This window comes from Capra hircus, chromosome 24, assembly GCF_001704415.2.
Source record: "Capra hircus breed San Clemente chromosome 24, ASM170441v1, whole genome shotgun sequence".
NCBI lineage: Eukaryota > Metazoa > Chordata > Mammalia > Artiodactyla > Bovidae > Capra > Capra hircus.
In genome coordinates, this window is record NC_030831.1 from 43,086,164 (window position 1) to 43,108,555 (window position 22,392).

The 22,392-nt window shown below is 49.5% G+C and overlaps 2 protein-coding genes across 5 annotated transcripts in view; one reads left to right on the forward strand and one right to left on the reverse strand.

Moving 5' to 3' along the window:
- The window catches only part of GNAL (G protein subunit alpha L), a 67,291-nt gene extending 63,133 nt beyond the window's left edge, over nucleotides 1–4,158 (forward strand). For both annotated transcript variants that reach the window (XM_018039550.1, XM_018039549.1), the window contains 3 exons: nucleotides 323–453; nucleotides 1,628–1,695; nucleotides 2,157–4,158. In XM_018039550.1, the coding sequence (XP_017895039.1) occupies nucleotides 323–453; nucleotides 1,628–1,695; nucleotides 2,157–2,303 (346 nt within the window). In that variant the 3' untranslated portion in view covers nucleotides 2,304–4,158. The remainder of the gene's footprint in view (nucleotides 1–322; nucleotides 454–1,627; nucleotides 1,696–2,156) is intronic.
- MPPE1 (metallophosphoesterase 1) lies at nucleotides 4,161–18,552 on the reverse strand. 3 transcript variants are annotated; one of them, XM_005697147.3, is made up of 12 exons: nucleotides 18,251–18,552; nucleotides 17,862–17,924; nucleotides 15,206–15,313; nucleotides 10,501–10,883; nucleotides 9,973–10,081; nucleotides 8,017–8,120; nucleotides 7,409–7,483; nucleotides 6,657–6,765; nucleotides 6,479–6,544; nucleotides 6,270–6,392; nucleotides 5,640–5,780; nucleotides 4,161–4,770 (listed from the first exon to the last, which is right to left on the reverse strand). In XM_005697147.3, the coding sequence occupies exons 4-12, from the start codon at nucleotides 10,788–10,790 to the stop codon at nucleotides 4,588–4,590; spliced, it is 1,200 nt and encodes a 399-aa protein (XP_005697204.1). In that variant the 5' UTR covers nucleotides 10,791–10,883; nucleotides 15,206–15,313; nucleotides 17,862–17,924; nucleotides 18,251–18,552; the 3' UTR covers nucleotides 4,161–4,587. The 3 variants fall into 3 exon arrangements, with proteins under 3 accessions (XP_005697204.1, XP_005697205.1, XP_005697203.1); XM_005697148.3 differs by lacking the exon at nucleotides 15,206–15,313 and having other exon boundaries at nucleotides 10,501–10,641; nucleotides 18,251–18,531; XM_005697146.3 differs by lacking the exon at nucleotides 15,206–15,313 and having other exon boundaries at nucleotides 18,251–18,531.

The following is a 22,392-nucleotide window of genomic DNA, read 5'->3' on the forward strand; positions in this document are numbered from 1 at the left end:
TGCCCACCTCTCTGTTCTGTTGTTGGAGCTTTAACTTCTGCTTTTCTAACCCTTTACTAGTAAATTACACCACACAAATCCAAGTGCACTTATTCCCTACATGAAGCTTAGTTTTGGTGCCAGTAAATGTACAGCCTGGTGGAGCAGAGTTATCCTGGTGGAGAGTTTATCCTCATGGGAGTGTCAAGCGTGCAGATGGAGTGGGGGCCGAGATGCCAGGCTGTCGAGAAATCCAAGCCCCTCACCACGTCCAGAGGGCGGCAGGTCGCCTCACCCTGCTCCTGCCAAAGACCCGCATCTGTGTGCTTGCTTCTCCTTACAGGTGGTTGCGCACCATTTCCATCATCTTGTTCCTGAACAAACAAGATATGCTGGCAGAAAAAGTGTTAGCGGGGAAATCAAAAATTGAAGACTATTTCCCAGAGTACGCAAATTATACTGTTCCTGAAGACGGTAAGATTCTGAAACAAGTTGTCTCAGAATTATGGGAAAGAATTGCTCTTTTAACAGCACTGTGACTATAATTCCCAATTCTGATGAATCTGGGAAATTCAGTTAATTTAGATCAGTCTTCTTGACCCCTGCTCACTCTAAGCTACTAGAGTATTCAAGTGTCCATAGGGTCCCATGTGTGAAAATTTCAGTCTGACTTGGTCCACACTGGGCAGGCGGATGGAGGGCAGCTTGGTATGAGTGAGGGTTGACGGAGACTCTGCCTCCAGGGCTTGTGTGGGCCGGTCCAAGTGGACCTGCCTGCTGACCCGCACAGACTGAGAGGGAGCCACTGTCTGAGTGGCCCTAGCCAGGCCTCTGTCCTGAGCTACCCGCTGCCGTTACCACACCATGTCGAAGCCTCTGTCCCCAGTGATGACTCCGGCCACAGCACGGTGACTTCATCAGGCAACCAACCGTCCCAGGAGGCCGGCAGTGCTACAGCCTAGAAGGTCCCCTCTGGCAAACCTTGGAGGATTCACGCCCCTTTTCAGGGGCTGCTTCTGGGTTTTGAGTTTCCTAGGCCACCCCCCTTCCCGCCCCCAGAGTCTGCAAGGAGGGGTTTGCTTAGAGCACAATAACACCCCCCCCCCCATGGTTTAGTCCCAAAGGGGATGAAGCAGAATGAAGGGGGCTTTCCCAGAGACTTCAGTTAGAAGGGAAGAAACCTGTCTAGGTCTCTGCACCAACTTCAGCCAGCCTGGCAGGGGCTCCCTAGGCCAGAGAGCAGCTGCCCACAGGCAGCACCCCGGCCCCACGCTGCCTGCTGTGTGGTGGGGTCGCTATTCACCTCACAGGCGGGGCCTGCTCTGACCTCACCGGGGAACCAGCCTCCTGCCCCCCTCACGCTGTCTGGTCAGCATGTTTCCTGGGAAGGTCTCAAGATGAGGCCTAAGGATGACTGGGGGTGCAGATGGTCGGGAGGGCGGGACTCCCCGGCCAGTGAGACACTTCATCGATGTGAGTGGACGTCGTCTCCCAGCAGCAGACGCCAACCGCTGCTAAAATCAAAATGACCTGGGAGGAGGAAGGAAGATTTCGGCTGCATGGCCGAAGGCCCTCCACCTCTCATGCCCTCCGTCGAGCTGTATTCGTTTCACGGCTCTTAAATCAAAGCTCCTTTCATCTCCTACAGCGACGCCAGACGCGGGAGAAGACCCCAAAGTCACGAGGGCGAAATTCTTCATCCGGGACCTGTTCCTGGTAAGCACTTCCCCGCTGTCTGCCTTCCCGCTACCTCGGCCCGCGCTGCTCTGCGCTCAGCCTCGCATGGCTCCTTTCCTCTCCCCAGAGTGAGGAGTGATGAGCGCGCCGAGCCTCCGAGAGGTGGATTACGACCTCGGGTCACACAGCTTGTCAGCAGCGCCGGTCAGGGCGCAGGCCCCGGGGTGGCCCCGAGACAGCCACCCATCTGCGTGTCGCCTTTTCCCAAAGGGACGGGGTGTGTGTGGGGGGGGGGGGGGTGGTTTACTCCCCCTCGGCTCAGGGGTCACAGAGAAACAGACCCACTCAGGTTTAAATGTCCTCATTTTGAAAAGAAACTTTGTATTCTGAGCTGATTTCAAATTTGCATAGAAAGGGTTTCTGGGGAGCTCAACCCTGGCACAGAGAACCCCTATACCCGCCCCCCACCCCGGAGCTGACGGCCGGCCGTGTCCCCACAGCGCATCAGCACGGCCACCGGCGACGGCAAACACTACTGCTACCCTCACTTCACGTGCGCCGTGGACACGGAGAACATCCGCCGCGTCTTCAACGACTGCAGGGACATCATCCAGCGAATGCACCTCAAGCAGTACGAGCTCCTGTGAGCCCCCGCCCCCCGCTGCCCCGCCCCCTCCCCGCCCCGCCCATCCCAGGCCCGCCAGGCACCACTCAAGGAGTCCTGTTCATCCGCCCTGGGGCTGTCTGCGGGGCTCTCGTGACCACCGGGCCCCCAGCCACCTCTGTCCCCTCACTTCTCCCCCAACCCTGGTCTATGTAGGGGTGGGGGCCCCCTGACTCGTGGAGAAGTTGGAAGATGGGGAGACAAACTAGCTCAGGCCTGACCGGGGGCTGCCTTTCTGACCGGGGGCTGCCTTTCTGACCGGATGAGCCCCCTACTCAGGGGAGACCCTGAGCTGCAGTGGGGTTCAGTTCCATCTCCAGGGGAGGCCAGCTTCAGCCTTGTTGCTGGAACCCCTTGACCTTCCACGTGTCAGCAGAAAGCCCCCACTCACTGGGGCCACATTCCTCCAGTTCACATGAGTCCCATCCACTGTGGTCCTCCAGACTCCACTGCTGTGGCAGCGCCTCCTTTAATAGGTTCTTCCTGTTGCTGTTTTATTGCTGGTTTATTACACTGTACAGACCACAAGATGTAATATTATTTTGATAACTAACTACTCAAGGAAAATCCCTATAGATCTTCGTGCCTTGACCGTGGCTGTCCCTGTAAAGAAACGCGTTTCTGTTGTGCTGAACAGTCATCCTCATCACTGCACTGCTTTGAGGAAGAGAACAAATGGTGTATGTAGAGCTTAGGGGTTTATCAGGCTGGTAGTCTTTATAATACTCATTGATCAATAGATATGTGTATATACGTTTATATAAATATTTGTAAGTAACACAGTAATCCTCCACCTCTCACAGAATGCCATGCCCACAAGCCTCTTTCAGGGAACCAGGGACATTTTTCTATTCAAAAAACATGTTTCTCCATTATCTGGCTATTTAATGACTTTTTCAAGGCCACCTGTTCCCTTAGTCAAAGTTTCTGAATGACTTCCTTGAGTACAGGTCCCATGATAAATAGCAAGGAAAAGACAAGGGTTTCAGGCCGTGTCTGGCCTGGGGGCAGTCAAAGGACAGACTCTGATTTGCCTTTTGAAGAAGAAACACGACAAAACCTTTATTTGAAACATGAATACAGCTGTTCCTCAACCCTGAAAGATCTGCAAATACAGCCTTGTGAGCGCCATCCAGCACAAGACCTCAAAAGCCGGCCTCGTCTGTCCACCGCCCCGAGGCTGGTGTTCTCAGGTCAAGGATAACCTGTTAAAACTGTCTGAGGTCATATCTTAACAACATGGATGCCGACATTAACTTCCATTTCGTCTTTATGGTCTTTAATGTTTTAAAGTTTACTCTCTAAAGCAGCATCTTACAATCTTTTGTAAACTCATCCACATTTACACACTAGTTTTCCATGAAATAAAGGATGACAGCTTTACATACAGTGCACCATCACATATTTTGAATCATTATCACTGAATTTGGGCTCCTGCCATCCCTGATTGTTCCATTAAACTCTCAGATGAACTGAGACTTACAAAGGGGAAACAATCTTCAGTTTCCATTGCATTTTCACAGTACAACATGAAGAGAATCTGAAGAGCTACAGCCCCAATATATACCCAAAAGAATGAAACTGTATTTTTATATGAATTATAATTCAACAGTTCCCCTGTAACTAAACTTCCTATTTAGATAAGTCTGATTGAAGAGCTTGATTGTCTAAAACACACACACAGATTTTATAAGGCTTAAAATTACCACAGCCATTTTTTCGACTTTCTACTGACAGGCATTCAATTCAGATTTAACAATTGGAGAGGAAATTACACTCATCTAAAAATATGATTCCATTAATTTAGCACAGAAATAAAGAAGTCTGTGAGAACAATATATTCTTGCTTGTAGCATCTGTATTTTATTTTAAGCACACGACTTTATAAAACAGAAACTTGAGAACATTCACAGGAGGACAGACACAGACCCCACATATGTGTACAGCTGGCCCTCCATCCTGGGGAAGAGTCCTGGGAAGGGAGGCTGTCCAGGGCATGCCAGTGATCACACGCAGCTTCTGCACACTGTACAGAGTCTCTGATAACATACATACTTGATAAACAAGCAGACAGACCTGGTGTAGAGACAGGTCCCATGTTTGCAGCTTGGGAACAACACTGATCCTGCAGGGTCTGAAACAAGTGATCCGGAACCCAGGAGTGGTGCTCACGGCCCACTGTAGTCCACCGTCCATGAGCACCTCCCAAAGTTTATTTTCTTTGGCTTTGGGACTTACTACTGCTGAGAGCAAAAGTCTGCTGCTACTCACATGGTCTTAAATTTTCTGAGCACCCTCTGACCAAAATGAAAAGGTGCAGACACAAGCCTAGTGGGGATTAACATGATGAGCATGAGGCACCCGGCTGCCACACAGTAAGTGGTCAGAACCATGTCCTCACATGGCAGGTAGCACTTGGCAAGGGCGTAGTCCATGGGCGTGATGCTGCCCTGGGGAGCAAGAAAGACCATCAGCTGCGTGGATGGCACCAACCCGCAGATACAACCAAGGGAGTGAGCCGCTGGGCCCGACGAACCTGAGACCAAGGACACTGCAGGCCACACTGCCCCCATCCCACATGCTAGGTCCCGGGGGCTGATCCCCCACTGTATCTAGCACCTAATACAGGGTGGGGAGGTCCTCTAAACCCAGAGGCCATGGAGGAGAGGATTCAGAAAGGCCTGGAGACTTAGATCAGTGGTCATCCAGGAACAAACAGGACACAGCTATTTTTCATGCCACTTGATGCTGAAGTAAGCAACCTATCACCTAGAAATACATGTGCATGGGGCATTTCAATGGACCTTTTTTTTTTTGGTAGACATTTTTGCTGTGTGGTATGACAGTGGGGAACATTCATTTACTTTGAATTTGAAAGCAGAAGGTTTTCCCCATCCTGATGTGAAGCACTATAACCTGGACATGGACCCAGGGCTCAAAGAAAGGAGCTGAAGCTTTAGGTCATCACTAACATCCCTGACAAACGTGCAAGACCCACAGCATCCATCTGTTGGCACAAATAGGCAAGTGTGGAAAATAAGACAAGATGACCCTGTCTCCTTAAAAAATAGAAGGCAGAGCTCCCGGGGCACTGCTGTCCTTGCCGGACGAGACACCATGAGATGGTCCCCTCAGCACCCCACCAGAAACAGCTGTCCCCAGAGAGGGGTTCACGCTGGTGGGTGTGCTGAGAGGGGTGTGGTTACAGCTTCTGTATGTTTTCACAGATTGCGGTAATTCATGCTACAATTCAGTAGGTGATCACTGTGCTGATTTAAATACTGTAGAAGCTTTGTGACGAAAATAAACATTCACATACCATGATGAAACTGGGGTTGTTTCTGTTCCTCCAACTGAAAGATGGCACACTGACCTCCAGGACGCCTGCCCTGTGCTGGACCTCGCAGGCGCTGTGCGTGTGGCCGCTGAGGATCAGGCGCGGTCGCAGCCACCACAGCAGCTGTGGTTAGAGTGGAGGCAGTGAGAGGTCGCCGGGGCCTGGGGACACACACACACCCAGCAGCTCCCTCTGCCCTCAAGTCCTTCAGTCTTTTCAGACTCCGTCAAAAGTATGCCCAGGCTCTCAGGGAGAATCTATTTTTCCATCCCCGATTGCAGGGTTTTAATTATATTTTCTTTTCTATAAATATTTTAATAAATCCATTTCATAAATGTATATTTTGTTTTATATATTATATATACCATACAGTATATTAATATTTGTGTGTATATATTTAGGAAGGACATTCTAATTAAGTCTTAAGACTCTACTCTTTAGTTTCATTCACTGTCCTAGATACATGTTGGTGGGAAACAGAATAAACAAGAGCTGAGACTGTCATCACCCAGATCTTAGGAGTGGGTTTCCCAGGGTGGGAAGAGGATGAAACACCTGCATAGGAGCCACCTACCCCACCCTGCATCCCTGCATCCCTGCATCCCCGCACACCTTCCGCGAGACCTCCCAGGACAGCACATCATAGCGCTCCTTGAAGGGGGTGTACTTCTCGTCAGGGGGTGCTGCGTCCTCCCCGGAGCAGTTGGCATCATTTTTCCGGTAAAGGGGGAAGTGCTGTCGAGACCAGAGAGGGGTCAGGGGACCATGAGACCCAGCGCTTCCCCCACACACTCGCAGGCTGCTGGGTGGGGTCCCCTCACCTGTAGCAGGATGGGGGCCGAGGCCGGCAGCCACTGCCTGTCTCCACACCCGCGGGGGCGATGCTCCTACAGGTCAGAGGCCAGGCTCTTCACTCACTGGACACTGGATGGTGGGAGGGAGGGGGAGGCAGGGATGGCCGTGCCCCTGGAGTGGGGCAGGGGTTGGGGGGTGTCCTACCTCCCGAGAACAGTTCAGCCAGTGAGAGATTTCCAGGAGCTCAGCCTCTGCCCTGGAGCAAATGTCACAGCCATCCCCTTCCAGCGCAACACTGTTGATCATCACGAAACTGCAGAGAGACAGGAGGTCAAGCCATGGCACTGGCGCTATCTGCGGGCACCTGTGCTCTGGGACCCGGAAGCTGCACCCCACAGAGAAGAGATCCCAGTCCTGCTGCACTGTGCCTGCAGGTGCAGACGATGCTAAGAGGACAAGACAGCATCTCTGGGAGTCGAATCCAAGATGGGAAAGGCTTTTCCACCCTGAACTAGTCAGAGGCCCCATGTGACCACTACACTCAGCACCTGACCTTGTGTCCCTGGGCCTGGGAAGTAAGGTAGGGAGATGACAGCCACCCACAGCCCCGGCTTCCTGTGGGGGTGACGTGGAATAAGACATCAGAGCAGAGCCTAAGACCAGGCCGGGTGGGGTGGGGGGCAGTAGGTGGGGAGGGGGTCCTGCAAAGCTAACTGGGCCAAGGACCCCAAACCCAGATGACAGGTCAGCTGAGGTGCCCTGGCACCTCCTCCCTCAGGAACATCGTCACAGACCCGTTAAATGTGCCATCGTGTCCTGCACACATGTCCACTGGCCACAAAGAGGTGCCTGGTGTTTAAAGAATTCAGAGGTCAGGAGGAAGACGACCATCGTGTTTACACTTTCTTAAGTCACATTCTAGGGGTCTTTGTTAAGAATTCACAGATAATACTCACTTAATTCCTTTCCAAGAAAACAGCCTTTCAGGGTTGAAAACTTTCTCAAATCGTTTTATTCTGTATGTGTCCATCCTACATTCGATTGTGAAAAGAAATATTTTTCAGCATTTTTAAAACATCCTAAGAATTATCAAGAACACAGGAAAAATAACATCTAGGACCTGAAGGCCCAACCAGCACATTGGTTCTGAGTTCCCACTCGCCCTGGGTAAGCAGGGTGCTGCTACCACTGTCTGACCTGGGGCCTGGAGTCTGGAGTCTGGGGCCCAGGGTGATCGACTTCATCCCCAGAGCTCCAGCTCCCTCACTGGTAGAGTGGGTAAAGCAAAAAAAATAACAGGTTAAGAGATTGAATGTATGGAAGCACTATGCTCACAACAGGCCAGCGCCATGTAAACATCAGCTATTAAAGCCCAAACTATCTTGTTTTCTGATTCCCAAAGAAAACTGGTCACAGAACATTAAGTTAAGTGAGAACCACTCTGAGGCACATACAGCTTGGTGGTAGGGCTGGGAAGTGATATGCAGGAGCCCCCAGAACCTGACCCCACAGGCAAGGCCCCCCAGGGCTGGGCAGGGGGAAGGCGCCTCCACTGACCACTCACTGGTAGTGGAAGCCGATGTCATGGTTGCCAGCCACGGCCCGCAGCTGCACGTGGGGCGGGTGTCGGAACACCTTCCAGAAGCGCCCCACATCGTCCGCCCAGGCCTGCAGAGAGAAGCACACAGTTCAGCCCGGGGGACCGCCCTGCCAGGTTGTGAGGGTGGGAAGGTCGCTCCCTGCCGGGATCAGGCGTCCATAAAGCCAATGTGCAGAATTCCTACCAGTCTTTTCCCAAGACTAACCTAAGTATTTAACCTGGTGCCACATCTGAATGAAACAGTTTATCTCCCCAAACCATCCTCTTCACACACCCGCTACTTCAATGTCACAGACAACCCCAGGCTGAGGATCCCCTCAGATCGGGACATGTCCTAAAAATGGCTGCAGAAACATCCAGCTCAGGGTGGGCCCCCCAGGAATGAGGACCAGTGCCTCCCTCAGGGTTACGCTCCCTGAGGCTGGGTGGCGGGGTGGGAACCGACAAGACGTGGGGGAAAGAGAGAAACCAAAAGTTCTCTCCGGGCTTTTCTGACTTTACTGTTTAAGCCTGAGATGATGTTCCAGTCCTTATTTTTATTAAGCCTAAAAACAAACTGGACAAACACTCTAGGCTGGATGATACCTAGCTGAACAGCAGTCAGCTTTGTCCTAAAGTCTTAAATTTGGCCCAACCTAGGGAAATAAACTGGACAGATTCCTTCAGTACTTTACAAAGACTTTAACAAATAATACTTAAAGTTAGAATAACATAAAATTAGAAAAATATAACATGTTCCCCTTAATTTTCTAAAGCAGCATTTATATCCAAGCTCACTCTACAACCAGTTGCTTTTTACACACAGTGTTTCCATGGTTTCACAATTAGTTCTGGACTAGATGAAACCAATGACTCGGGGCAGAAGAAGAAGGAGGCAACAGAGGATGAGATGGTTGGATGGCATCACCAACTCAATGGACATGAATTTGATCAAACTCTGGGAGATGGTGAAGGACAGGGAAGCCTAATGTGCTGTAGTCCATGGGTTGCAGAGAATCAGGCAAAACTTAGTGATGGAAGAACAACCAATACTTCAACCCCATGAACAGAGGTTCCCATCAGATCTGAACCAGGACTTTCTTTGTACACCATTTGAAGTGTCCCAGTAAATTTCAACTAATTTTTTTAAATATCTTCCAAAACCATCTGGAAGATATTTTTTTAATTAATTGAATTTTTTTTCAAGTATATTCCAAAACTATCAGGCTTCCCTAATAGCTCAGCTGGTAAAGAATCCACCTGCAAGGAAGGAGACCCTGGTTCGATTCCTCGGTTGGGAAGATCCCCTGAAGAAGGGAAAGGCTACCCACTCCACTATTCTGGCCTGGAGAATTTAATGGACTGTATAGTCCATGGGGTTGCAAAGAGTCAGACACGACTGAGCGACTTTCACTTTCACTTTTCAAACCATCAGTGACTGAACATTTTTAACTAAGCAGCAAGAATGGTGCTTTTCTTTCCCCCATTAATCCCAAGAATGCAGTAAGCCAACCATTCTGCCAGCCAAGGTGAGAACAGCCTTGCCCTCTGGTTCCTGAAAAGCTCACAGCACCTGGTGTCACCCCTGAGGGCAGAGAGACCTCCCACCAGCAACCCCCCAACCTTCCTTAGAAGAAGGCCATGACCTCATAGGCAGCCCAGCCTCATAAGTGTTAACTCAAACCACACTTCAGCTTGCATCCTGAACTCTGGGGACAACCCAGACGCTTCCCTTCTGTGGACCTTCCCTTCTGAGAGGGTCGTGGGAAGCATCAGCCAACCTTCAGACGTCTCTTACACAGACAAACAGGACCCAGAACCGGCGGGGACATGGAGCCTACGATTGTGGGCACTGGAGCCCCTGCACCCAGCACCAGGACTCCGCACGTCCTGGGCTCCCTGAACCTCAGTGCAGCCCCAGGCGTGGGGGTGCATGCCCACCTCGGGGGAGCTCCACTTCCCCTCGTCGAAGATGTCCCCCAGGATGAAGACAACTTCCGGCTGCAGCAGCCACAGCGCTGTCTGGAAGGCTCGCTCCATCTGCCACTCCCTGGAGGCCAAGAGGAAAGGAGGGGTGGTGTGTTCCATTTCTTGTCTACCTCACACCTCCCAGGGTTTAAAGCTCTGAGAGGAAATACAGTAGCCCTGCCTTCATCTGTCCCTCCCCAACCCCCGCCCAGGGATGTCCCGGTGCCCTAGGACGCTCCACCCACCCCAGGAGTAAGGCTTATTCAGGGAGGTACAAGTGCAGCCAGTGTGACAAGAAGGGGTCATAGACAGGGCCACCGGGGCAGGAGGTGCCCCCATCAACCCTCTGGTGGCGTCACCCAGAAAGGTCAAAGGGTGGAAGCAATCCAGTGCCCACAAGCCCTTGGGGTGGTGGAGATAGAAATATATGGGGGACCGTGAGACCCCACCTGTGGGAAGAGGCCTACAGACCTGCAGAAAACTGAATTTGGCCCAAGTTACCTCCGTAATTTGTCCAGCCAGTGGCCTCTTATGGCCCCGAGCAGGTGGGTGTCAGCCAAGAACATGGCCCTGAGCACAGGTTCAGGGGCCTTGGGGGCCCCAGGGGTGCCGGCACCTTCAGGGGTTTTCAGCTCGGGCCAGCTACACCGGAAGATAACAAGGTAGTAGATCAGAAATTCACAGAAGAGAAGCACGGCCAAGACAGCGGCCGAGAGCTTCAGCAGCAAGAAGCCCCTCGTCTTCAGCAAATGGAGGCTCTGCCGCCTGGCCCCTAGCCAGCTTGAGGCCATATCCCTGCCCAGGGGTGCTGACAGCCAGACACTTTCCTCGAGGAAGCCAGGCTTCTGGCCAGGTGTGGTGGTGTCCGAGTCTCCACTGTGTACCTGCAGGGAAGGGAAGGACCAGGTTATGTCTCCCTTGAGGAGCCACTGTCAGGCACCGCCACTAAGAATCAGTGACTTCCAGAGCCTGTAACCTTCCCAGACCCACTTTCCTGTACTTTCACAAGGACAACCTGTCATGGCTCCATACAAGGTCTCTACATCTGCAAGGGCCAGAGGAGCTATTACAATGGTTCTCCCAACAAGATGACAGTTTCATCAATATTTTAATATCATTTGGTTCCCCTGGTGGCTCAGATGGTAAAGCCTCCACCTGCAATGCAAGAGACCTGGGTTCCATCCCTGGGTTGGGAAGATCCCCTGGAGAAGGGAATCACAACCCACTCTAGTATTCTTGCCTAGAGAATCCCATGGACAGAGGAGCCTGGCAGGCTATAGTCCACAAGGTCGCAGAGTCAGACAGGACTGCGCGACTAACACTTTCAGTTTCAGAAGTCATTCGATGGAAGGATGTTTGTTAAGGTCAGAGAAGAAAAACAGGAAAAGTCAACAATTAACAAGTAAGGGCCAATTCCCGGATTCCCCACCAGCCACCTCCACAAAAATCAACAGGCTGTATGTAGCCCCCTATAGGGTGTTGCCTTTGGTGTGAATTCACCACGTCTCTACACAGGTTTTCCCGGAGAAGGCAATGGCACCCCACTCCAGTACTCTTGCCTGGAAAATCCCATGGATGGAGGAGCCTGGTAGGCTACAGTCCATGGGGTTGCGAAGAGTCGGACACGACTGAGCGACTTCACTTTCACTTTTCATTTTCATGCATTGGAGAAGGAAATACCAACCCACTCCAGTGTTCTTGCCTGGAGAATCCCAGGGACGGAGGAGCCTGGAGGGCTGCCGTCCATGGGGTCGCACAGGGTCGGACACGACTGAAGCAACTTAGCAGCAGCAGCAGCTACACAGGTTTTCCACAAAAGAAGTGGATGTTCACAGGCGAAGTGCCCCCTCGCTGGCTCAGAGTCAGGCTCGGAGAGAGCCACAGCCATGAATTCTGAGTTAGGATTACACACGTGTCCACAAACATGATTTTTCACCTGCACTTCAGCCTTACGCTCTGGATGAGCCTCCTTCATGAAACATGTATATGCAGTGGTTTCTCTTCAGGAGCCTTTCAAACATTCAGATTCGCCTTCATTGTAGATGAGCTTTGCATCCACTTTTGACACATCTGAAGTAAAGGCCAACACAAGGGGGCCTCTGAGAGCTGGTCCTCCATGGAAGGGTCCTACACTGATGGTCAAGATAAGGATCCTGCACATGGTGACCTGGGGGCCACAGAGAGCTCAGACATGGGAGACGCCCCAGAAGCCTGGTGGGGTTGGGTGTCTGGGCTGTGGAGACACTGACCACGGGTCCTAACTGAGCCAATAAATGCAGAAAACCCTTTCTGGGGAGGTGATTTTCCAGGATGATCTAGGAACCTGCATCTGGTTGACACCAAAGGGACCAGGACACACTGTTTTGGGCCTAAAACAATCTTCGCTAAGTCCAGCTTGCAGAACGGGCCCCCTGCACCAGTAAAAGCCCATCTTGCTCCACAGCAGTGCTCATAACACACAACCACCAAGACACAGAAAACTGCACAACCTCACCTAAACCAAACAGGGCAGCCAACAGGAATTTGCTGTACGTCTCAGGAAACTCAAACAGAGGCTCTGTATCAACCTAGAGGGATGGCATGAGGACGGAGATGGGAGGAAGGTTCAAAAGGAAGGGGATATATGTACACCTACGGCTGATTTATGCCGAGGTTTGACAGAAAACAACAAAATTCTATAAAGCAATTATCCCTCAATTTAAAAATATATTAATTTAAAACAGACAGGGCAAAGAAAAAATAAATGAAAGGCATCTGCTCTCACTGCCCATCTTCTCTCAAAAGGCCTAGAATATCCTACAATCCTGAAAGCTAAGACCCAACAGCAGCTGAAACTTCCGAAGACCCGATGTCCCACAAGAACTGGGAGGGAAGGAGCCCATCCCTGTGGCCTCTGCTCTGTGCTTCCCGGCTTCCCAGCGAGGAAGCCTAAAAGACAAGTCGAGTGGCTCCTCCACGCCCACTGCTCTGTCATGGAACCCTGCTCCTGGCAGGCGTGTTGGGGACGGAGACCTTAGAGTACAGAGAGGTGACATCCCAGCTGCTCAGCTGGGCAGTGGACACAAGAGCAGGGTGGGACACAGGAGACGGGGGACACAGGAGTGGGGGGACAGGAGCAGGAGGACACAGAATTTACAACTGGGCACCGCCCACTGCTGTCAGCTTAGATAAGGGCCCAGAGCCCTGCCCTTCCCCAGGCTCCATGTTCTCTCCTCCATAGAGAGCCCTTCAGCCAGGACCTACAGGGAAGGAAGAAGAAAAGGAGGAAAGAGGGGCAGCAGGCCAGCCTGCTGGTACTGAGACCTGTCTTCTCAAGAACACCTTAAGGCCACATGACCCTGGTACAGTGTGATCACTGAAAAATACACAGAACTCCCCATAAGAGTGAAACCATTCTTGACAACTTCTGACACAGAATCCTTCCAACAGAATTCCTTTTCCTCAAATCTTGGAAATGACTCTTCCTCCTTCTAAAACTCACTGTAATTTCCATCAAAGTCGAGTTCCCTTCACCATCTTTAACGTCAGCCATAGCTCACCCTCTTCACCTTCTGAAGTGAAGGCAGTATTTCCAGGGCTGATGGGGTAGGAGAATGCGGCTGGGCTCGACTCCAAATCCCACACTAGGAGCCGGGACGTCACTCCCACCACAGCTGCTTCTGACAGCTCCCTGCTCTCATGGAACCTACAGTCAGCCTTACCACCTGGCGGAACTGGAAGGAACCTGGGTTCCACAGATGCCCAGTCACTGCCCTGCGGCCAGCAGTGCTGCAAAGAGCAAGACCGAGCGGCCCTGGCTCCTCTTTGTGCTTCACCCTCCATCACACAGAGAGAGCCGCACTGACCTGTGAGAACTGACTGCAGCTCCACTTGGGGTCCTCAGTGAGTCCCCGACCCCCTGGGCTTCACAGGGTCACAGCACCCACCCCCCACTGCTGCTTCGGACACTGACAGAATGTTCACAAAAGTGCTTTTTTTAAAAAAAAAAAGTCTTTCTATTGTTGATGGGAAAATTAGCCAACAGTTCGTCCAAGAAAAAAATGGAGAATTTTATTGGAGCCAGCCTGGGAGTCAGTCTTTTGCTTCTGAGCAAGGGGTCATGCATCAAATGTCTCATTGACAGTTTACACAATGCAGACCAGCATGTACAACTGGTGAATGGTGGGTCACCAGGCCCCCTAAAGGAAGAAGAAAGAAGCCCCTCTCTCAGGAGGGCTGGTCCATGAAGGTGCAGAGCATGCACTAAAGTGGGGAGGAGGCCCAAACGGGCAGAGAAAAATTTTATTTTGAGGTTTTCCTCATCTTGCCATCAACTATGCATTTTATTTCATTCCCATGAGGCAGGCTTATCAGAATGAGATAAGAATCAGGCTTACACCCTGAGGGAATCCCTCCAGCTTGGTAAGAGGAACCAGCGGGTCCAGGGAAAGGCCAGTGACCGGAGGGCCTAGGAGCCGTGGCCACAGGGCTGACCCTACTTCTCCACCATTCACTGCGTAGCGCTTCTCACGTTTCACACCCGAAGCCCCAGATCCTTGACTCACTGAAAGTAAACCTCATGTTTTATCTCAACCATAACAAAACCAATGACCTAAGATCCTCACAGAGGTTCAGGAACCAATAACTGAAGCCGCCCGCCTGGCCAGGAAGGACAGTGACCACCTGTATGAATTATCTCACAACAGAAGGTCCCGATAAGAATAAGAAAGAATTTGGGAGGGGCCAAAAGGAGGGAGGAGATGCCAGCCCATAATACATTCCAACCTCCCAGAAGCCCTTGAGCTGGGATGAGCCTTGTCTGAGATGCCCTCAGCACCGGGAATTGGACCTAACATGGGCCAAACAAGATGACTGTCCAGTGACGATCCAGAAAATTAACCCATTACCATAAACCCTGAGACTGGGAGCACACAGCGGAGTAGGTCTCCTGGGTTCCCTGACTCCACTGTCCTCCCGCCGGGTGACCCTTCCCAGTAAAGCCTTCTGCTTCATCAGCCTTCATCACAGCCTCAGGGTGTGAGCCTGACTCTTATTGTCTCCTCAGACAACTCACTTCTGAGTGTTAGATAAGAGCCCACTCTCAGGCCTGTGAGGGGTCCCCCTTCTGTAACACAGCCACTGCCTTAACCACCAAGTACTACCGTCCCCTTCACGTCCAGGCCCTCAGAGGCGAATGCAGAGTAAATATGTCCTTTTCTAGACTAACCTGGGTGGTGGGGATGTCTGATCCCTCCTCAGAGCTGCCTGGGCCCAGATACCACTGACCCCTCCTGTCTACTTGACAAACATGCGCTTATCCATCTTTATCACCAGTCTGTAAAATGAGGAAGAGGGAGGTTAGGATAAAGGCTATATTCTGTGTATTGCCTTCTCATGATAAATGATGAATCATTCTGTCTATATTAGGTTTCCTTTCAGTTAGCAGGTTTGGGCTCAAAAGGCAAAATTAATAAAACATTATTGCTTTCTGTCTCCATGTTCAATATGTCAGTTTTACTAAGCTCATCAAATTTAACCCAGCAGGAGAGCCATACAGGCTGCCATATAGGCTCCCACTACTGGGGAAAACCGTACGGTGGCTCCCCAAAAAATTACAAGTAGAACTACCATAGAAAGAAAGAAAGAAAGTGAAGTCGCTCCGTCGTGTCCGACTCTTTGCAACCCCATGGACTATAGCCTACCAGGCTCCTCTGTCCATGGGATTTTCCAGGCAATAGTCCTGGAGTGGATTGCCATTTCCTTCTCCAGGGGATCTTTCCAACCCAGGGATCGAACCTGGGTCTCCCGCATTGTAGACAGACGCTTTACCATCTGAGCCACCAGGGAAGTCTACCATATGATTCAGCAAACACACTTCTGGGTACACAGTGGCTTTCGGTATATTCACATTGTTCTGCAAACATCACCTCCATCCATTTCCAGATGGAAACTCCACATCCATTAAGTAACAACTCTTAACACACCCAAATGTCCTGAAAGCAGAGACTCAGATATCTTTACCCCATGTTTACAGTAAGCTTCCCTGGTGGCTCAGAGGTTAAAGCATCTGCCTGGAATGCGGGAGACCCAGGTTCAATCCCTGGGTCGGGGAGATCCCCTGGAGAAGGAAATGGCAACCCACTCCAGTACTCTTGCCTGGAGAATCCCATGGAGGGAGGAGCCTGGCAGGCTACAGTCCATGGGGTTGCAAAGAGTCGGACACAACTGAGAGACTTCACTTTCACTTTACAGTAGCACAGTTCACTAGAGCCAAAATGTGGAAGCTACCCAAGGGTCCATTGACAGATGAATCATGGATAAACAAAATGTTGCATAAACTTCTAATTATTAATGGAGTATCATTTGGCCCTTAAAAAAGGAAAGAAATTCTGACCCAGACCATAATGTGGATGAGCCCTGAGGATAGTATGCGAAGAGAAATAAGCCAGTCACAAACAACAAATGCTAGATGAGGGCCAGGTACATGAGGGCCCTACAGCAGTCAGTCCCATAGATACAGAAGTGGGATGGTGGATGCCAGGGCATGGGATGGGGAGGATAGAGAGTTATTACTTAATGGATGTGGAGTTTCTATCTGGGAAGAGGAAAAAGCTCTGGAAATGGATGGAGTTGATGGTTGCAGAACAATGTGAATGTACTAAAAGCCACTGAACTGTACACTTAAAAATGGTAAAACTTAGGAGATAGCAGACCACCTGACCTGCCTCTTGAGAAATCTGTATGTAGGCCTAGAAGCAACAGTTAGAACTGGACATGGAACAACAGACTGGTTCCAAATCGAGAAGTGAGTATTTCAAGGCTATATATTGTCACCCTTATTTATATGCAGAGTACATCATGAAAAACGCTGGACTGGATGAAGCACAAGCTGGAATCAAGATTGCCAGGAGAAATATCAATAACCTCAGATATGCAGATGACACCAATCTTATGGCAGAAAGCAAAGAAGAACTAAAGAGCCTCTTGATGAAAGTGAAAGAGCAGAGTGGAAAAGTTGGCTTAAAACATTCAGAAAACTAAGATCATGGCATCTGGTCCCATCACTTCATGGCAAATAGATGGGCAAATGGTGGAAACAGTGAGACACTTTATTTTGGGGGGGCTCCAAAATCACTACAGATGGTGACTCCAGCCATGAAATTAAAAGACACTTACTCCTTAGAGGAAAAGTTATGACCAACATAGACAGAATATTAAAAAGCAGAGACATTACTTTGCCAACAAAGGTCCATCTAGTCAAAGCTATGGTTTTTCCAGTAGTTATGTATGGATGTGAGAGTTGGACTATAAAGAAAGCTGAGGACCAAAGAATTGATGCCTTTGAACTGTGGTGTTGGGGGAGACTCTTGAGAGTCCCTTGGACTGCAAGGAGATCCAACCAGTCCATCCTAAAGGAAATCAGTCCTGAATATTCATTGGAAAGACTGATGTTGAAGCTGAAACTCCCAATACTTTGGGCACCTGATGCGAAGAACCAACTCATTTGAAAAGACCCTGATGCTGGGAAAGATTGAAGGCGGGAGAAGAAGGGAACCACAGAGGATGAGATGGCATCACTGACTCAATGGACATGAGTTTGAGTAAGCTCCGGGAGTTGGTGATGGACAGAGAGGCCTGGTATGCTGCAGTCCATGGGGCCACAAAGAGTCGGACATGACTGAGCAACTGAACTGAACTGATGGAGGTTTTGCCACAATTTTTTTAAAAAGAAGACAAACACATGCACACAGAGGACCCTTTAAGTTAACAATATCCTATAACAAAGGCTTTCTTTCTGATTTAAACTCACTACTTTTATATTTAAAAAAAGGAAAAGTCTCCAGAAGTTGGATTTAGGGAATATAACTGAGTCATTTTCTCACCTTTTAAAGAATGAGACTCGTTTAAAGGTTGACTTGTGCTTCCCCAAATCAGAGCGCCTTTACCTGAAATGAAACACAGACGTGTGTTTTATGGCTGAATAATCTTTCGTCAACTATTACTAAAGCGGAAAATGCATCACTTTCTGGAGGACATAGTGGCTGCCACCCCACCTAGGACACCGAGCCTGAGCCAGGGGGAAGTAAAATGCGCTGATAATCTAGCAGCTGATGACCCACATTACGTGACTGGTCAAGAACAGTTTCTTAAGTTACAGTGTAAATATTTTCATAAAAAGCGCATATACAACATCGTTCTGTTTGGCCCAACACTCAAGGAGTAGTAGCTGCCGTCCGTCACGGGAGGCAGAATATTTCATGCCCTGACTAACCTGCGTGGGGGCCGCAGCTCGCAGCGCCGGAACAGCAGCGAACGGAAGCACAAAAGCGCGGCGCGCCACCTGCTCCCCTGGCCGACGGGCAGATCCGGGGTCCCAGAGGCCCAGCCCCGCGCCGACCTCGGATCGCGGGCTCCACCGCGCGCTCGGTGCGCCTCCTTCACTCGGCCTCCAAGGGCAGCGTGCCGAGACCTGCTGCGGCGCCACGCTCGCGCCAATCCGGACCGGCAAACTGCAGGCGGCCGGCGGCTGGCGCGCGGGGCGGGGCCCGAGCACCTCTGGGGAGCGGGAGGGCGGGGCGCAGGGGAGGGGCGTACGGGCGTAGGGGCGGGGAGCTCAGAGACAGGAAGTATGGGACGTGGGCCGGGGCGTAGAGGCGCGGGGGCGGGGCGCGGGGCGGGGCGCGGGGGAGGACCTGGGCTTCTGGCGCAAGAGGCTGCGCCCGGCGCTGGACTGGCTACGAAACCTCTGCAGCTCCCGGGCTTCCCCTCGGCTCTGGCACCCAGCAGCTTTCTGCCTGGTCTGCGTGGCTCAGCGCTTTCAAGAAACAGATGTGAAACAAGTGAGACAGACATCACAGTCACTGTTTATCTGGGGTTTTCTTTCTTAAATTTTTTATAACACTAAAGCTGGCATGTTCTCCTTTGTCAAAATGCTCACACATCATGACTTCCAATAATCCGCAAAATGACCCTGTAAATCAAGAGCAACCATCACTATGTCAAGCAAACAGAAGCTCAGAGCAGTGATTCAGAATCTTCCAAACAACCAAGTCTGGCCCGATTTTCAAATCTGAACACAGTGAATGTACTGAGATGTAATATGAGAAATCACAGAGAAAGCAGTTAGCAAGATGCCTGGTATATGTAAGCAGTAAGTGGTATTATTAATTAAAATTTTGTAGTATTTCCAAATATGCCCAGATGAATAATTTCGACATCTCCAGAACACCTACACAACCGGACTCCTCATGATGCAATTAGGAGGTAGACATCAGTCACCCCAAAGTATTCTCACCAAGAAAGAAAGAGGGAAATATGAAATCTGGCCAAGCCTAGAACTACAAGCCTAAGGAAATACAGGGACCAAATGAAACTGTTATGTGACACAGCAGAAAGTGAGCAGTGAACCCAGGGTGTGGTAAGTGTACAGAGTAGATGGCCCACTGTCTTTATTCCACGAACAAGTAGCATCACAGCATAAGGGAGGAGGATCTGTCTTTGCAAATCAGACAGGAAACAAGGCAGCCAAAGCAGATCGTGGCCTGGGTTGTTGGGTCGTGTGTGGGACAAACTAGCTTAAATTTTTTTTTTTTTTTTTGAGATTTGTGGACTTCCCTGGAGGCCCAGTGGTTAGGATTCCACGCTTCCACTTCAGGAGGAATAGGTTTGATCCCTGATCAGGGAATTAAGATCCCACATTCCACCGGCACTGTACAGAAAAAAAAAAAAAAAGTAATAAAAGATTGGGAAATTTGGATTTGGAATGGATGTCAGGTGACTGTTATTTATTGTTCAGTAGCTAAGTTGTATCCAACTCTTTGCAACCCCATGGACTACAGCACACCAGGCTCCTCTTTCCTTCACTATCTCCCAGTGTTTGCTCAAATTCATGTCTGTTGAGTCAGTGATGCTATCTCACCGTCTCATCTCATTTATCCATTAGGCTCTATGAACTAAATGAGTAGGTAGCAGATTCAAAACCCACAGACAGAGCTCATGGGAAAACAGTCTGACAAGCTGTCCCCATTGACCCCTAGATATAAGAGGAGTGAGGATGAACCACAGAGCGCTGCAGCCTAGGTAACATCAGTGTGTGTGCAGGTAGAAACAGGAGCAGTGAGGAACCTGATGATCCTGAAGACAGGAAACCAGCATCAATTTCCCCAGAAAGTTGAACAGCTTTCTGGGGAAACAACAGCAGAACAGCAGGGAACAGCAGTTGAACACAGGAAGGGTTTTTCCTCCTCTAGGCCTGAGGGGCTGGAGCAATGCTTCTTCCAGGACAAGACCCCACATGGAGGGGGACCCCCTGGGGGAATGAGCACTTGCAGGACATGGAGGAGAGACAGACAGTAAGGAAGACATGCTGATAACACTGGGCACGAGGGACTTGCAGAAGGCAAGCCCTCACACGTTTGTCCTTGGATGACAGCAAATGAAGGCACTGCGACAGCTGACGTCAATTCAGGAATGAGCGTCAGCAAAGAAGTGAGGTCAAGAGTCAGCAAAGTGATCAGAAAAAAAAAGAACAAGAAGTAGAATAACATTCTTGCAGACAATGAAAGCATACCACAGGAGTATGCCCACAAAACAGACCAAAGCTGTCACGTACTATCTCAGAACAAACTAAAGACATTTAGAGAGTGAGAGACAATGTGAATCAAAATTAGGAAGAAATAGAAATAAAAGAAAAAATAAAGTCTAAAGGAATGAGAGGAACTAAACATAACCAACAACACCTTAGGAGAAATGGAAACTGAAAAGAAGAAAATCATTTTAAATTTTTTTAAAAAATGAAGAAAGGCAAATAAGTTTCAGAGAGAACAAATACTGGGGACAGCCAAAAGCATCCAGCAGATAACAGGAGTCCCAGAAGATAAAAGTGACATGAGATAACAGTTCTAAAACCTGCAATTCAAGGAAACAAATGTTCCTGAAATATAAAATCTACATACTTGAAATATAAGGAAGGGAAACACTGCATACCAGAGAATATCAATTCAGAGTGCACACCACCAAGACATATTCTAGTAAAACTACTGAGTTTTAAATAAAAATAAAAAGGAAGTATCTTTGGGCATCCAGGAAAAAACAGCAAGTGACTTATGAAGGAATAGGATTTAGTTTATCCAGCTTCCCTGGTGGCTCAGATGGTAAAAAAAAAATCTGTCTGCAATGCAGGAGACCCAGGTTCAATCCCTAGGTGGGAAAGACACAACTGAGGGACTAACACTTTCACTTTCAGACTGTGAGCTTTATGCCAGCAGAGAATATGTACACATACTTAAGATTTTGTGAGGAAAGAAAATATGAGCCTAGGACTTTACATGCAGCAAACGTGAATTTCAAATATAAAGATCATAGACAACTGTTACCAACATGCAGGAATTCAGAGAATTTAGTTTCCGTGATTTCTTCCAAAAAACAAGCTTCAGACCATCAGAATGACAAGGGAGAGATATTGCTATAAAAATAGGAGGTGAACATCAAAGTCATAGTGTTATTTGAATTAAGACCATTTTCATGTTAAAAGAGAGAGAGTGGTATGTAATGGTATCAGTTCAGTTCAGTTCAGTCGCTCAGTCGTGTCCAGCTCTTTGCGACTCCATGAATCATAGCACGCCAGGCCTCCCTGTCCATCACCAACTCCCGGAGTTCACTCAGATTCACGTCCATCGAGTCAGTGATGTCATCCAGCCATCTCATCCTCTGTTGTCCCCTTCTCCTCCTGCCTCCAATCCCTCCCAGCATCAGAGTCTTTTCCAATGAGTCAACTCTTCGCATGAGATGGCCAAAGTACTGGAGTTTCAGCTTTAGCATCATTCCTTCCAAAGAAATCCGCTCTGACAAAATAGATGTATACAGCTCTTTATTGACAGAGGAAGAATGGAGAGCAAAAATGCAGAAACGAATTCCTGCTTTCAATAGCATATTGGTAGCAATGTTATTAATAGTGTTATTCTAACACTGTTGCTTGTATAAGGGGATGAAGCAGATTATAACTATGGGATATTGAGGGTTTCTCTGGTGGCTCAGTTGATAAAGAATCTGCCTGCAATGCAGGATACCTGGGTTCCATCCCTGGGTTGGGAAGATCCCCTGGAGAAGGGAATGGCAACCCACTCCATTATTCTTGCCTGGAGAATTCCATGGACAGAGGAGCCTGGTGGGCTACAGCCCATGGGGGTCTCAAAGAGTCGGACGCAACTGAGCAACTACCACTTTCAATTTCATTGTAATTCTATTAGGCCCTGATGAAAAATGAGTGTAATTGGTTCTTTAATGTTTTCTTTAAAGATCCAGGGAAACTTTTTCTCTTCTCTCTTAACCTTTCTATAATTTATAGCTATTTGGTAGATTATACTTTTATAAACAGACACAAACAATCCAGAAGCAGACCCAGAGCTTCTAGGC

Bases quoted from the DNA above. Each gene is read 5' to 3' on its own strand.
- MPPE1 (XM_005697147.3), bottom strand. From the start codon at position 10,790: ATGGCCTCAAGCTGGCTAGGGGCCAGGCGGCAGAGCCTCCATTTGCTG. The intron at 7,484-8,016 runs GTGAGTGGTCAG...AATCGAATGTAG, and splicing joins GACATCGGCTTCCACTACCA to GATGGACACATACAGAATAA. The intron at 6,545-6,656 runs GTAGGACACCCC...TCTGACCTGTAG, and splicing joins GGCTGAACTGTTCTCGGGAG to GAGCATCGCCCCCGCGGGTG.